At 36.2% G+C, this 17,246-nt stretch overlaps 3 protein-coding genes across 3 annotated transcripts; 2 read left to right on the forward strand and 1 right to left on the reverse strand.

The window, feature by feature from the left end:
• Window positions 1-4,664: 4,664 nt before the first annotated feature.
• On the forward strand, window positions 4,665-6,196 carry PADG_08525 (uncharacterized protein; the record flags this gene model as incomplete). Its single annotated transcript, XM_010765556.1, has 3 exons — window positions 4,665-5,037; window positions 5,271-5,880; window positions 5,944-6,196. 3 exons carry the CDS (start codon window positions 4,665-4,667, stop codon window positions 6,194-6,196), a joined length of 1,236 nt encoding a protein of 411 aa, XP_010763858.1.
• Window positions 6,197-9,877: 3,681 nt separating this feature from the next.
• Window positions 9,878-10,180, reverse strand: PADG_12483 (uncharacterized protein; the record flags this gene model as incomplete). The annotated part of the gene is made up of 2 exons (XM_010765557.1): window positions 9,878-10,039; window positions 10,082-10,180. The coding sequence occupies 2 exons, from the start codon at window positions 10,178-10,180 to the stop codon at window positions 9,878-9,880; spliced, it is 261 nt and encodes an 86-aa protein (XP_010763859.1).
• Window positions 10,181-12,961: 2,781 nt separating this feature from the next.
• Window positions 12,962-13,272, forward strand: PADG_08526 (uncharacterized protein; the record flags this gene model as incomplete). The annotated part of the gene is made up of 2 exons (XM_010765558.1): window positions 12,962-13,178; window positions 13,253-13,272. The coding sequence occupies 2 exons, from the start codon at window positions 12,962-12,964 to the stop codon at window positions 13,270-13,272; spliced, it is 237 nt and encodes a 78-aa protein (XP_010763860.1).
• Between the last annotated feature and the right edge of the window lie 3,974 nt (window positions 13,273-17,246).

Consider the following 17,246-nt stretch of genomic DNA (forward strand, 5'->3'; position numbering starts at 1 on the left):
TAGAATTTATAATAAAACAATTTATATTTTAAATTAAAATTAAATTTATTCAGAGTTACTGAGTAAAAATACACTTTAAAAACTCAACAGTCACTTTTATATTATACTTTTCATAAAAAACAGCAGCAAATCTGTTATCAAAAATAAAACTATATAAATATTAAAGATCAGTGATCAGAAAGACATATAAAATCAAAATATAATAATGTAGCAGATGCTGAAAATTTCATTAAAAGAGATACTGTCTTTGCATTTCTCATTATAAAAAATACAGCTCTAAAATTATATAAAAGAAAATTCAATTTATCATAAAAAGAATAAAGTATATGAATGCCTTGATTGCTGCACTAACTATTTTAAATCATATATTATAGATAATCTATCCTATCTTATCAGATCAGAAATAATAAATGAAATTATTTAAAAATATTTAAAAAATCAGCTAAGAGATATTTACAATGTATAGAATAGAATGTATTTAATTAAGATAAATCATAGTAAATATAATAGTCAAGATTTATCAGCAGATCTGATATTGAATAACTCTATTAAATAAAAATTTAATCTCACACTAATATTAAACACAGTATCAAGTACAGTATTAAGCACAGCATCAGATATAGCATTAGACATGATGTTTAACTTAATATTTTATGCAATAATCAATATAATATCTAATACAACAACATCTATCTTTCAGCTACTCAATAAAGAGAAACTTTAGATTTTCATAATTTCTGTAAATTATGCTGATTATATATAAAAAAAAACTCAGCACATGAGACAGTTCTCAATTTAGTATTTAAATAAAAGATTAATATTTTTCTCATATAAAAACTCTAAATTCACAGAAATTTGAGCGGATGTATTTCTAAAAAGCACTTAGTATTTAACTACTTTATCTCAAATAAAAAGTAAAATAGAAAGTCATAAGTTCTCATCTATATACACAATTACTTACAAATTCATGCTCATGTAGTTTCAGATCTCTAAGTGGAAAATCAGAATATTTAAATACTGCATATATAGATCTGAGATCTATAGCTTCAGACAGTCAATATATATAATATACCATTAAATACAGAGAATTCTGAATAAAATGTCAACTGTCTTCTCCTCTGATCTATTTCAGTACTCTCTTTACTTCTTGCTGATGATCTCAATATCAAATATCTTATGTGATAATCAGAGATATTTTCAAATTTGTGAGCAGAATTATTTCTTCAATAAATTATAAATTTCAACTTTACTCTCATTATGAATTCAGATATTCTTATATATGAGCATAATATACTAGATCTGGTAAGAGCTAATTTGAAATTAGTTATTAAAGAAGTGAACACACAAATGAACATATCTCTTTACCCTTTCTCTAATCATCAAACTCTTCTCATCAAAATTAATCATTCATGAGATATAAGATCTGATAGATTATCTCATCATTTTTATTTTGATATCATGAATAAGGAGATTTTTAATTAGATACTGAAGATCTATAAGTCAGAATTAAACAAATTATATAATATTTCAGAGTATTTTAGTACAGATCAGCTAAATGCTCTGACTCAAGATATTATAAACTAGTAGCTTTTTAAAAACCTTTATTAAGAAGAGCATTACACAAGACATAGATCAGTTATAATGAAATGAGAACTGTCAAAAAGCAGTGATAATACTAAATCAAGTATAGTATCTAAATTCTAAATTTTTATAAGAAGTAAAAAACAATATAGTCAGAATCATCAGAGAAGTGAAGAGAAAATAGTAATGAGATAAGATAGCTGAGATCTCAGTGAAAAAAAATATCTTTAAAATAATTAAATAAGCTCATTTAACTGACTTTTTTCATTTTTTTTCTCTTGTAAATGAAGAGACTGAGCTAGTATAAATAAGCTCTAGAGAGAAAAAAGATCTACTGCAATAAATATTCTTACAGAAGACTATAAGCAGAGAGAATATTTTAATTAATTAATCTAATGTATTATTTGTCAAATTATTATTTTCTATTACTTTATATAAGATATAAAATTCTATGTTGAACATAAATAATATTACTTTAGAAATTAATGAAGTGTTAAGAGAAAGACTACGAAAGATATGATCAAATATTAAGATATCAGTGAAAAGACTGTTTAGAGTCTATCTTAGAGTTAACTGATATTCAATCTTTTTTTAAGAAGTAATGCTAATTGTGCTATCTAAAATTAATAAAGATTTATCACTTTTATAATTCTGCAGATTTATAGCTCTTCTCTTAATGTTGAGAAAGAGATTAAAATGTCTGATAGTCTATAGACTGATCTGAACAGCTATATAAGAGAAAATTATTCACTCTCAGTACTTTGAAGCCCTCTCTGAGCAGACTTCTTCAGATCTAGTAACAGTGATAATTTATAACATAGAGAAAGTCTGAGTTTCTGAAATAGTAGTCTCTCTTCTTACTCTGAATATCAAAAATATTTTTAATACTATACTCAAAAAAAAAAAATTACTGCAGAGACTGCAAGTACAAAACTGACTATTAAATTTTAATTAGATAAGTAAAAAGCTTTATGACAGAGTACACAAATAGAATCAGAATGAATAAACTTTTGAAAGAGTTTTTTGATATTCTAGCAGAGCTTTCATAAGACTCATCAGTCTCATTTATTCTATTCATACTATTTATTCAACCTCTATTCCTTCTAGAAACTATATAAAGACAATGTTCATATTCATACTATGTAGATGATTTAGAACTACTTAATGTTGAAATAACTTTTAAAGAGAATATTATTACTCTTCAGAAGAGTTTCAAGTTGCTAAATAATTAAATCAGCAATGAAGAACTAACTTTTAACTTTGTTAAAACTGAAATAATGTACTTCACATAGCATAGAATTCTTTTAAATATCTCAATTAACTTTAAAACAATATTTAACATTCATTTTATTACAGTAAATATAGTAAAAAACTTTATAAAATATCTAGAAATCTGACTAGATAGAAAACTTTACTTCAAGAAGCATATGAAGATCATGACAGCTAAGAAATAATAAATGTTTAATGATATACAAATGCTAAACAATATAGCAAGAAATATATCAGTATAACTATTTAGAAAATCTGTTCAAATCTATGTGCTCTCTATACTCTGCTATAAAGTAGAAATCAAATGATCTGAAATCACATAAATAAAGAAAAGAAGAGAAATCTTTAATTAAATAAATTGTCTAGTCAGAAAGCTAGATCTAGTTGTTAAAAATATCTTGCAAAAAATATTATCAGTCTGCAAAATCACACTCATTTCAACTTTACATCATAAGCTAGAAAATCATGTCAATAAAAGAGACACTAGACAATTGATATATTATCTTTACAGTAAAAATCAAAAAGCTGAACAAAAGACATTCACTAGTAAGACACTTCAATAGAGTAGCTATTACTCAGCTTTATATCACATATCTATATATAGTATTCAGTCATGCTGACATGATAGAAGTGCATGACTTTCTACTCATATCTTTATATATAAAAATTCTTAGAGAAGAAGATTTATAGATTAAATATAAAATAAACTGCACAAACAGACAGCATAAGACTTTAAAAACTAATTGAAATAATATAATTCTCTGAATTTAATGATCTTTACTGATGATTTATATTGTGATAGTGCATTCACAGTATATGACTAATGCAGAATGTGTTATATACTGAGATAGTAATCATCATTTAGTATTTATAGAAAATCTGTTAATGAATAAAGCAGAGATCTTTGATACAGAAACAATAAAAGCTCTGCAGAGTCTAAAGAAAGTCATTATCTCTTCTCAGATAAAATATGTTAGTAATATCTATACTTATTTAGATAGTTTAAAAATAGTATGAGTTTTTGAATTTCTGTCAAATACTTTTAGTCAGCTGATCTTTGTATGATTTTTGAAAGTCATAAAGATCTGACAAAGCAAAGATAAACTCTTATTAATCACTTAGAGCAAAGTGATCATCAGATGAGTTTCAGATCATGCAGATGTAATTAATAATGAAAAGATAAATTTTGAAGTCAAAACAGCTACAGTATAGATAGTAAGTACCAGCATAATATCTAAACTCAATAGCATATACATACTAACTTATATAAAACAGCATAATATAGAATAAATCACACAAATCTTTAAGAACTACTAAATCAAAAACCTGCTTAAACATTATATGAAGTTAAAGATTTCACTGAAGAAAGTCTTAATAAAGATATAACTTTTACATTTCATATTAAAAAAACTCTATACTATCTGATCAAATTATAAAGACTTTACAGTTTATCACAGTCATTTTAAACATGAAGATGCAGAGTGCTACTATCAGTGTAAACATAGTAAAATTTCAGAACATTTCTACTATTGCACTCTTGTATGTAAAGTAACAAAGTGACATCAATCTATTTAAAATCTTCACAAGATACTGACAACCTTTGTGGGGTTCTAGAATTTGATAGCTGACTAAGAGAAACAGTTTTCTATTAGAATATCTGTTCAATGTGCTGACATGCATCTTCAGATCAGATTTCACAGATCATCTTCTCTTCTGTCTTACTTCTGTCTTCTTTATCTAAAGTAGTTTCCCCAGTGGTTCACTTGCTTATATCTGCAGTACCAATATCGTACTGCATTCTTAAACCTCTCGCCATGGTTATCCATCCGACCCTCCATGTTGAAGGGACACTGACGCAACAGCAAGTGTGGCACATATCCGTCTGGTCCCAGCAGACATCCCAATCTATTCACGGTGTCAGTGCATTCCCCAATGATGATGGAGCTTCTTCCACCTCCAGATTGCTTGGAACCTCCACGTCTCTTACCATTCCCCTCGATGACGAGCGCCATGCGCACAGCAGCTTGCCGATCCGCGGGAAGACAGCTACCAATGGCGAGGATAACGCCCCCGTTGCCTCTGCCACATATCGCCGTAGGGAACCTCTCTGCCGTGACAGTCTGAAAAGACGAGATGCGCTGCTGAAAGGCAAGGAAGGCAGCCGTCGTAGACAGCGCTGGGAAAATGGTATGTAGAGACACCTATATAATTATACAAACCCAAAAGGAACCCCAGGTCCATCCAACTGGCGCGTAACTGCGACCTTAGCCGCCGGTTGTGTGGAAGAAACCTCTCTGACGCACACTGCCATTTATATCCCTTGCATACCGTGTCTATGATGGTCTATGCATGTCAATAGCCGATCCGTTCAGTTGTGGAGTTGACGAACTCGTGTTTATTTATTTATTTATTTTTTCCAGACCGCCTTATCAATAATCCTTGGGCTCAACCTCCATCTGCAATCGATTGGCAGGTCCAGCCTACCTACCAGCGCCGGACGGTTCCATATTACCTAGCTCCGCTGTGGGACTCTCACTTTGCGGCCAAGGAGGACTCCAAAATTAGCGGCGGGACCCGCAAGAATAAGCAGGGGCATAATTCAGATTTCCGGTCCCGAATTACCAAGGAATTGCGGTTGAGATTAAAACATGCTCGGGCGGCCCGAGGATTGTTGCGCGATCTAGAGGAAGAGATTCGACGATTTGTCGGAAAGTATCACGAAAATCAGACTGTGGCGCAAGACGAGGTGTCGGAAGTTGTACTGCCACATCTTACCCATGAAGAAAGACGGAAGCTTCAACAGGACGTAGGGAAGGAGCAGCAGAAGCAGAAGCAGAAGGCGGTAGTGAATTCCGATTCGGATGATGGTGAAGTCGTATTCGTGGGTAGAAAGGCGCAGATGCATAATGTGCGTAGCTGCACGGAGCGGTCGGAAAAATCCAGTAATCCGGAAATAGCCCGGGCCAAACAGAAAGATTCCGAGATGATGGTCTTCGAAAGCCTTGAAGAGGATCGAGCTGCCAGATTTGGGTTCGTCTGTTCTCTAATTCTTGAGATAAATTTTAGTTATGTCAACTAATAAACATTATCTAGCCGTTGGCTTGTCCACGCTCTCGCTTCGTACTATGGTCTCCGCACCTGGTCTGTTACAGTCGGCAATCCCGCTCGTCGGGAAGTATACGTTGGTATTAACCATCGTCCACCGCCTCTAAAGCAGCATCAGGGCTCTCACTCTTCAAAGATTCCTCATAGGAACATGTCCACATTCACGGGGCATCATGCCACAAAGATCAAACCAGTGGGCATCCTCCCGCAGCCTTTGTGGGTAACTGTTGGTGCCTCTTGAGCATTGGCAACGTGCTAGAAGAGTTTGTCAAATGAGCAATAAGTCCGCCGTTGTGAGCTCGAGGGACATTAGATGTTTTTTTCCCTTTTTATTTCAAAAAAATAAATACATAAATAAATAAAAACCCTTGTAGCATTCTAGCACTAGAATATTATAACTCTACACAGACTTGTATGCATATGTTACATGGTGGGAAGAAACTCTGATATTTGCACTTCAGATTCCATGCTAGTTCAGGTGACCCCAAAGTTGATATCGATACATCTGCTGAATATCTCTTTTTTCCCTTCTTAAATACTTGTGACGTTGATGTATATTATGCATCCGACTTTTTTGTGTTCAACCATGGCTTTAGCATCAATTCTATCTTTTCTTGATGTCAAAGAATTGAATCATCAATGCTGACTTTGTATTTGAAGTCGAGTTCGAAGCGATACCGCTGGAGAACCGGTATCCCCGCCCTCTAGAAGGGCTCGATATTCAGTTTCGCTCATCACCCTTGCTCTGGATAGTTATCGCCTAAAACTTACTCGAATATCTGCAGCTGGGTCAAAATAGAGTTGGTTTGAAATGGCATTCTGATTGTCAATACTCAGCTAATCAACGACCTATTGCTTTGAGCAACAACCAAAATGATTAACGTAAACCGCCACACAACGCACGCCCCAAAAAGCCGATTTTTGAACCCAACCTTCCACCTTCAATCATCTACAACATGCCAACCAAAGAAGCTGTAGAGCTCGCAGTGGCTGAATTCCTTTCGCAAGAGGCTGGCAATTATACTACTGTTGCAAAAAAATACAGAATTCATCGAACTACGCTTATGCGACGCGTTACGGGCAAATCAGTGTCTCGAGAAACTGCCGACTCCCTATATAGACAGAAACTTACGAACTCTCAAGAGGAAGAGCTTATTCGATATATAAATTGTCTTACGGACCGTGGCTTTCCTCCTACACCTTGAATTCTTCAAAATCTAGTTGAAGAAATCCTTCAGGAGCCGATTGGCGAGCATTGGATCTCTAGATTTTGTCAACGCCACAAGGATCGCATCAAAAGCCTATATTTATGAGCAATTGATCAAAAATGCAAGAGAGCTGATAATTCTGAGTATTTTCAGCACTTTTTCCAGCTTGTATTTGATTGATTTTTATTTACATTGCCTGCAATTTAATGAGGGGTTGCTAATGCTTGAGCATCTTAGCTAGACAAAAAGGTCAAAAAATTCAACATTCGACCATCTAATATGTGGAATCTTGATGAGAAGGGCTTTCTTATGGGCGTCATGCAAATCAGCAAGCGAATAGTCTCTGTACAGCAGCTTAAGAGCGGGAGCTTGCTAGGCACGATTCAGGATGGGAGTAGAGAATTCATCTCTTTGCTAGCCGCCATATCAGCCAGTGGAAGGTCAACGCCGCCAGGTCTTATATATCAGTCAGACTCCGGGGATTTGCAAGATACGTGGCTAGAAGATTTTGATTCTAAAGAGCATGAGGTCTTTTTTGCTGCCTCCCCGAACGGCTGGAGCAGTGATCAATATGGATTACATTGGCTGCAACGGGTCTTTAATCCTCATACAAAGGCTAGGAATGGAGCCTGGCGCCTGCTCATCCTTGACGGCCATTCTTCTCATGTCAATATGAAATTCATCAACTACGCTGATCAAAATCGTATTATCCTTGCTGTACTGCCGCCTCATTCAACTCATCGCTTGCAGCCTTTGGATGTTGGTATTTTTGGACCTTTATCAAAGGCATACTCTCAGCAGGTGGATTTATTCTTACGCTCAGCAATGGGAGGTGTATCCATTAAAAAACGCAACTTCTTTTTATTATTCCACAACGCCTGGAAGCAAGCTGTCACGAAGTCAAATATAGAGTCTGGATTTGCTGCTACTGGCATTTATCCTCTCTCACCAGATCGGGTGCTTAGCAAGCTTGCTAGACCAAGCACTCCAGTCACAGCAGAGCCAGTCACACCCACTACCATACGAGGACTGCGACGGGCAGTTAAGAAGTTAAATCAACGGCGAAGAATCTCTACTGGGTTTCAAAAAATTGTTCATGCTAGTGAAAGACTAGTTTTTGAAAAAGAGATTTTGCAGCATGAAAATAAGCTTCTATACGAAGCTTTACGAAAGGAGAAGAAGCGCCGCCAACGTGGAAAGCCTCTAGGTCTTGTGGATAAAGAGAATTCGCGTGCTGCTCAATTCTTTTCACCTTCTAGGATTGCGGCAGCACGTCAGCAGCTTGAGACCGACGAGGCTGCTAAGATTAGTGAGGCTGCTGAAAAAGCAGCAGGCAAGCTTCAACAGGATATATTACATCAAGAGAAAGTGATCGTAAAAGCTGCAAAGCAAGCTGCAACTCAAGCTCTTAGGCTGGCTAATGCTCAGAAGCGAGAGAGACAAAAAGCTGAGGTTGCTGCTCACGTGGCTGCTCGTAAACTAGCTGCTGAGCGAAAGAAGACTGATAAGGAAGCTGCTCAGCAAGCTACTAGAGAGTTAAAGCTTTCTAGAGATCAAAATCTCGTTGCCGCCGCCAGATCAGCCAGGTCAGCCAAATCCCCTACAAAGGCCGTACGAAGCCAGGGGCCTGGCGAAAAATCTAACCAGGCCAACCCTATACAACCTTCCCAATCCGGTAATCAGTCAATTACACGCCTATCAGCAAGCTCCCTACGACCTACTTCTTCTAGCAGTTCCTCCACGTCGCTGTCAATTCCTTCTTCGCCCACCCCGCAATTATCACGTTGTGGCCGCATTATTCGACTTCCATCTAGATTTTTGGATTAACTATACATTTTTATATGATCTATTCCTTCTACTAGATATATATTTTTAATTTAAATTAAATAAATTCATGGGTGGTTGAGAAATTGGTGGAATTCCTTGGGTGGTTGCTTGCTTGTAGAGGCGTGCGTTGTGTGGCGGTTTACGTTAGCTGCATCTCACCCTCACTTCAATCTCTCGGCCCAATCACTCCGGCCTCCTTCTCGCTCCTGCATTGTAAGAACAACAAAAATCCATCCAAACAGAAAATAAAAATAAACAGAAAAAGCGTAAGAGAAAGATGAAAACGAACTCCGCATCACGGATAGTCCATACCGTTATCAAACAGCTCTCGATTAGCGCCCATGTTCGCCTTTTTCGTCACAGCCCACTCATATATCGCCGCAGAATCACGACACTGTGTCTCCACATCCCAGAACACAGACGAGCCACGCGCCCCTCTCGACTTTGCTCATCGATGGGAACTTTTGCAAGTACTGCTCTTGCCGTTCTTGTCTATGTATGTGTAGCTGTGATTCCACCAGTAGGCCATCGACACATCTCCGACGCATAGAGTATCGATTGGCGGAGGAGGTCGAGGCTGTGATCTATCAGTTTTGTTACTTTTTGCATCAGTTTTCATTTCTTCCCTTTTTTTCTTCTCCTTTTTTTGCGGGGCATTGCGCAATGATCGTCATCTAAACGAAAACTGTCCAAAAGTGCTTCGTAGGATACAAAAAGAGCGACATAACTCACTTTTGTGAAAGTCGATATCACCCTTCGTCACGTCCGGGAAGAACTTCTCCGTGTAGAAGGGACTTGCGGATCCGGTTCAGACAATATAATGCAGTTGATGGAACATGGCAATGCCATAAATGTATTTTCCCAGCTCAATGAAAGATTCTATCGATTCATCTAGTCGACTGGCTATCCCCTTCGGAAGCTGGACGATCCTGTTGGTGACTTTTCGAAGTTGCACGGTTTTCATTGATTAGTTGATGTTCAAGGCGATTGGTTTCGCCATTGACGAACGGTTCCGCTCCCTTCCTTCCCCTTCCCCCCGGTTTGTTACGCTGCTGAAGTGGGAAAAGAGAAGAGGAGAAGGGTAGTCATACATGCCAGAGTCTCATTCCCTGCCTCTTCGACCTCCGATGGTCCGAACTGAAATAGCTTTGACGGGGTGAAGCGCTTGTTCTCATATCGGACAAAACCATCTTCTCGTACTGGTGCTGGCATGGAAGCAATGGAGAAAGACAGCCAGGATATATCAACTTTCATGATAAAGAGGGGGGGTTGGGTATATATACGCAATTATATTCGTTTATACATACAATACGGCGGTGGGGTTCGTTCAGTGGCACATTTATGCCGCATACCTATGAATGAGAGCTCCTGCTGTGACCCCAAAGCGACCAGGAGGAATATATTGAGCAAAGTAAGTGCACTGGCAGAGGTACCCCTGGCATATCTTAATATGTCTTCCCGGGGCATTATACCCCGTTTCCGTGTCCTTATTAAGACAATGTTCTTCCTCTTCCACAGTATCACCACCATTTTTCAACTGGATGATTTACGACATTCCCTGTTGATAAAGCAGGAAAGATGCCAACGTTACAGGAGATTCTGTTACGAGTTTTTCCGTGCTTCTTCTGTGTCATTTTATCTCTTCTCGCCGTTACAATTCGATCGTACTATGCTCTCCACATGCTGCATAGGTACGGTGTGGTTCTGTAGTCAGCGTTTGCATCGCAAAAATGTCGGTGGCTTTCTTGTTACCCAGATATGCAAGTCTGGATATACAGCAATTCGTTTCTGGTGCTGTTGTGACAAATAAGAGCATACTGCATAAGCGTGTTGGGTGCATATTGCATGTATATCTTTTTCTTCCTTCAATTTTCATTTTCATGGACTTTTATCATCCTTAAATTCCAGGACATTCGTTTTATCTCTCTTATACTATCAACCATGCCATTCAATTGATCAACGGAAGACCTCCGTGCACTATATTCACGGAAATTGCAAGAAGCACTGGACTGGTTTGAAATAAATACGGGTAGTGCAATGATACTCAAGAGCAGCCAATCCGGGCGACATTCAATAATTACGCAGAAAGGTGCGGGAAGAAGGTATGGAAGACTTCTTACGTACCTTGGGTTACAGTTTGCATGCTACCGGTAAATAGGAATGATGTTATGCGCGATAAAGCTACCAGCCATTCTATATTTATGTTCCTCGTTGAGCATTTGTTCCTCCACTGAATCGGACAAAATCCCTTGCCATCAAACCTCATAACAGTGCTTCAAAACAGGTACACCCAACACTCCGATAATGACTACATTTTCCGTGCTTACACACGTACAAATCCTTTCCAGGCATACTATGCGGGTCATTTACACACTTGGATCCTCTTCGTGAGTGTCATTGCAACAAGCACCGAGACACCCTTGGGCACCACAGATACCGTCGAATTGAACAAGCGCCTCCCGAAACTTGTCATGTGAGCCAATCCTAAGGAAGAAGCCAGGTTCGTGGGTAACAGCGTCGCGGCGTCTAGTAGCCCTGGGGAGAGATATCCAAAATTTGGCATGTGGGCAAGCCTTCAAGAAGAGTCGAAGTTCGCAGATTCCAAGGCTGTGGTTGGAAATCAACCTTAGAATGTAGCTCTCCGTACAGCGGCTGCTTGGTGGCTATGTGGTGAGAATTATTGAGTGCTGTATTTGTTCTCTTGATGTTGCGGAAATGGAAGCATAGGGTCGAGGTTCGAGGTGTACGACAGGTTCTGGGGAAGAGTAGGCAACCCCTACGTGTCGTTACAAGTTCTTTCGTCTCAATCCCAGCTGTCAACATCAATTCTAACAAATAAATAAAGCATTTTTGTTGGCCACTTTCTTTATTCCGCCGCGCCACGCCGATGCTCACTGATCGGAATGGGTGCCATTTTCTATTTTTCATTTCTTGATGTTTGATTCTGGAACCCTTCTTCAGCTGTCTGTTTTGATCTGTCACCCTTTTACATCCTTTGGCTCCTAGGATGAGGGCCAATTGGCCTATATACATACTCCGCATGTTCAACTATGTGTTAACATTGTAAATATGATTAAAGTCTAGATTTTCAATACTAGAAACCTTTTTTTTTTTTTTTTTTTTCATTTTGGATCTCTGATAGCGTTCACATTGGCCCTAGAGGGACATCTACTCCAAAGATAACGAAAGAACTTTGGATAAAATATCTGGGGCTTGAACTTATTTGGCAAGACAGTGATGGCAGCCGACTTTTCAGAACCTCTATTCCAGACATCTGGGATTTATTGTTCTCTAAGTGACGGGGCGAGCGGACCGGTAAACCATAAGGAGAGGTCGCTGAATATGTAGGTGCTGCAGATTTGCGTAGATTTTAATTATCCGGGCAATTCTGCGTAACCGCTGGCTTTGCTTTCCTACTTCATTTTATTGCACAATAACTGCACAACCCACATGTGCACAAATTCCAGGGGCAGAACTAGACGCGCCCCTGACAAGGATAAATGGAGGCGGGAGGACTTGTAAGAGTACAACAACAATTAGTTGGGAAAAAAGAAATCTAATATCCATTTAGAGACTGTAGGACGCATTTCCTGCTCAGAAATCCGAAAACGGAAAATATATAGTATGCCGTAATATCGTACAAGATTGCTATGTGTACCCTGAGTAACATCCTGCCCAGGAACTGAAGGAAGTAACATGGCACAGCAAAATTGTAGCCTCCTAACCCCTATTCTGGATTTACGTTTATATATAAATACACATCATTCCACACCATCTAACAATCTTCTCCCATCAGTATGAACCATTCACACAATCAAAGACTTAAAAAACTACTGCTTATCCGTCCTAGCACATGCGGAGTTGTCCACCAGACCCTAGACCTTGATATCAACAAACTCCACCCACTTTCTTTCACCGTCATCCCCGCCTTCATCTCCACATTCTATCTTCTCATAAAAAAATATCCAAACATGCAACACATCCATACTCTCTTCGCCATTTTCCTCAGCCTCGCTGCCACCTCCTTAGCAGCCCCGCAGTTACCCCTTGAGCGCGTAGGCGGTACTGTGACAGGCCTTACCACTGCCAAAGGTGGATTGCTTGGTGCCAGTCTCCTGGCTAAAAGTCGACGTACAGAAAATATCGGTATAGATGGAGACAGTGAAAATGACAAATCATTTTTGAAAAGTAAGTAGATGGTATTATGGTATTTATCAATTTATCTATCTATTTGAATGGTGATAATGCTAAACAGCCAGTAGTACCAGTTCACCTCGTTTGAACTCGTATGAAGTGGGCGCAGAGGTTGTGATTAGAGATTTTTCTTTCCATTGTGATGGACAGTTGCTTTGCATTCAATATTGGTGGGCTTAGTTTCGGGGCTGTATAAGAGATAAACGGGGGTGAGAAGGTTCATTTGATGATTTTGGAGGATCAGAATATGAGAAGTGTTGATATGTTGTGCAATTGACATTTCATAATACTTAGAAAGAAGAAAGACATATTAGCAATAATAATATACAGAGTGCTAATAATCCCTCAGTTACCTCTGTTTGGCTCCCATATATTATATTATATTAATAAAGAAGAAATCATATCACAGTTAGTGGATCTGTAATAACACATGACTGATTGCTTGATTGTACAACTAATATCATACAATAACTATGACTGTTAGGGAGTGAATGTGAGCATAAGAAGGGATTCTCTGCATTGCTAACTGCTATAGAATGAAATACTAAGCTTGGTGAGGGAAGAGGTGGTGCTGGGGTCTGTCTGGATTATAACAACACATTTGATCACGTGATCTGATTACAAACTGTGGGATGGTTGTCTTAGAGGATCATTATCAGCCTTGTTGCATTATGTTGACTCTAAGCAAGCTAGCTAGCTACTAATAAATGTTGGAGCCTAGGCTTCCTATTATGGACTAGCGCACCGCACAGTAGTATATAGCATCCCTGAGATAGGCTACCAATACAACCACTTCAGATGTTCAATAGATTATGATCTGAATAGCTTATTTTTCTTTTTGAAGAGCCTTCTGCACTACTTTCACATTTTATTTCTTCTTCTTTAATCTGAGGTATAAAACATTTCATGGGGACTACATCACTGAATTACAGCAAGAATCTGATGAAAAGTAACTGTTTTGAAAGCTTTGATTGCAGAAAAAAGATTGAATCAAAAAGAGATAAACAGATGTCTTCAAGAACAGAAGCTGCAGAATCATTGAATACCTCTGCAAGCAACAACATGAATAGAGACAAACATGAATATGATACATCTATCTCTGAACCTAAGGGAGAAACTGATCAAAGAGATAAAATAAATATAAATAAAAGCAATATGAATATGATGTGAAACATGATGAAATACATGAAAAGACAGAATAGACAGATAAAAAGACTCATATAAAAACTAGAGAAAAACTCAGATTTCTTATCAAATACTACTAAGAATTTCATCAAAGATAAACTTGATGAATTTTACAAAGATAAAAAAATCAAATTGAAAGAAAAGTATGCAGTCATTCTCACTGAAGTCAACTATCTTAAATGAAAGAGCTCTATTTTTGCAAATGCTTATTTGATTCAGATAAAAGATATTCTCAACAAACAATAAACAATATCTTCTATCACAGTTTCTCTTAAAATTGAGCTTTGAAATAAGAAAAATGAACTTCTTTATACAAGAATTTTTCAATTTTTGAATGTAATTATATGCAATTTTCTAAAATTACTGAATGAAGATTTCTATCTAGTAGCAACTATATGAAAGAATCTTGTTCAGCACTATACTATATCTCATACTAAAGAATGTCTTCAAATCACTAAGAAGTTAAGAGACTTACAGCTCAAAAATAATAATTTTCATGTCTATCTTGCAACTTTTTGAGATTTAAAGATAAAACTTATATATATAGATGAAAATCGAGTTGAAAATATCTATCATGATTTATTCATACTAGGACTGAGAGACTGATAATAGAAATTTGTTAAAATAAAGCTGAATGATATCTATGTCATCAAGCAGAACTCTATTCAGAATTTGAATTCTGATAAGTTGAATGAATCAGTTGACTACTTGTGCCACTATTACTACAACTTATCTCAACTCATCTGCTGTAAATGCTATCACTGAATGATTCAATGAATGTTAATATCATTACTATGAGAATACAGAGCATATAATCAAACACTGCTGATTCAAAAACTTAAATCTCACAAGCACTGAATGACAGAAGCATAATAAGTAACACATTGAGATATTGAAAAATAGAAATAGAAATAAGACTAAGAATAGAGATAAGAGCAAAGATAAATATATAGAGAATCTACTTGTAAATCAATTAAATCAAGCATTCTTTACAATAATTTCTTCAAATATTGAAGAACTTTTGAGAAGCTAGCCAGATTATGAGTGAAATAAGAAAAGAATTTGATAAATATAGAAATTGAAAGATAAGATAGATTGAAAGAGAAGATAAATATAATTGATTTGAGCAGGACAGTAGCTAGTTCAAGAGAAGATGTTGAAGTCCAGACTTTCTATTATAGACTAGCGCACCGCACAATAGTATATAGCATCTTTGAGATAGACTATCAATATAATCACTTCAGATATTCAATATAATATTATAGCTAGCTATCTAATATACGCTATATCACGTGCGGCGGGGCGGCAGCCCGGGCCACATACACTCAACACCCCCCCTCGCATCAACATGCGAGATATTATATCCCCTGCGTACACAAAATCTAGCTATTCTATCTTAGATGTCAACTGAAACACACTACATATAAGTTTTTCCTAGAATGAACTAATTTCCTTGTGAAAGATCTAGTAAGCTGATAAAACACTTAATGTCACTATGCTCAAAGATTGTGTAAGTCCATCAGTCATCATATTTTCTATAGAAACATGGTCAATTAAAATCACTTCCTCATTTAATTGTATATAAGAATAGTGGAATATAGTGTCAATATGCTTGCTACACATAGTAATTGCTGTTACAGTGACAGGATAAATTGAGTTTTTATTGTCAACTTAATTTGCAGAGAGTTCTTTATAATAAATCTTATATTCAATATCATATTGTAAATTTCATGTAGTCTTATATACAGCTTCACTAAGTGCTACATATTCAGCTTCATTAAAGCTCAAAGAGATGCAAGATTGCTTAGAGAATCATCAGGAAATTGAGACTTCTATCAGCAAGAAAATAAAATCTAATATAAGTTTTCAATTATCATTCAGAGAATCTATTCAATCAAAATCTGTATATTCAATGAATATAAATATATATTTATAAACTGAGTATGTTCATCATCAGAATTTTTATAAGATAAGATATCTATATTGCTTATTTCTTTCAAATATTATATGATATAAAGTAGAGTTTTTCATATTTTAAGAGTAAAAGCAGCATTCTTCTGCATGAGAAGAAATGTTATGTGAGTGATATCAAAATGTAATTTAACAGCAAGATATTATATACAGTCAATATTATATTGATAATGTTGCTTTATAAAGTCAGATTCTTTTTCAAAAATAAAGAAGTTATTAATATAAAGTCTTTCTTTTATTGATGTACTAATAGTAACAGCATCTTTCAGATGAAAATCTTGCATCAAACAATTAATATACTATCCCAGTGATAATTTGATTCTATCATTTTGTTGATATTTAATTTTTATATTTAAAAACTGTAACAGCTCTTTGATATCTTTGATCTCTAGCTTATTTGTTAATATATTTATCAATCAATTAATATCTGCAGATTTTTTTATCATTATATGAAGATTATTAATATAGATTATCGTATAGAGATATCTACAGATTATATGCTGTTATAGAGCAAAGTCATAAAAAATAAATTAAATTTGTTCTCATGCAACAAAGCTGTCAAATAATCATATCAAATTTTTATTGCTAAATCTAATTCATATAAATATTTTTCAATAGTACAAATTAATGTTTGTATAGTTTCTGCTTCAAATTCAGTAAGTTATCTCATATAAATTGTTATAAGAGGTTGAACTCCTAGATTCACTCTGGCTGGCTGACTCAGCCTAGCCATCATTTGCACGTGCACATATGATCATGCTACATGAGCTCACTTAAGCTCAAGTTCTCATCTCATTCTTTTCTTCTCTTTCTCAAGCAATTCGTCCTTGTTATATAGAAGGACTAACCTCTAGTTCTTAGAGCTTAACTCTTTATATTATAAATTGCTTGACTTCTTTCATTGAT

Source organism: Paracoccidioides brasiliensis (genome assembly GCF_000150735.1).
Source record: "Paracoccidioides brasiliensis Pb18 unplaced genomic scaffold supercont2.19, whole genome shotgun sequence".
Classification (NCBI taxonomy): domain Eukaryota; kingdom Fungi; phylum Ascomycota; class Eurotiomycetes; order Onygenales; family Ajellomycetaceae; genus Paracoccidioides; species Paracoccidioides brasiliensis.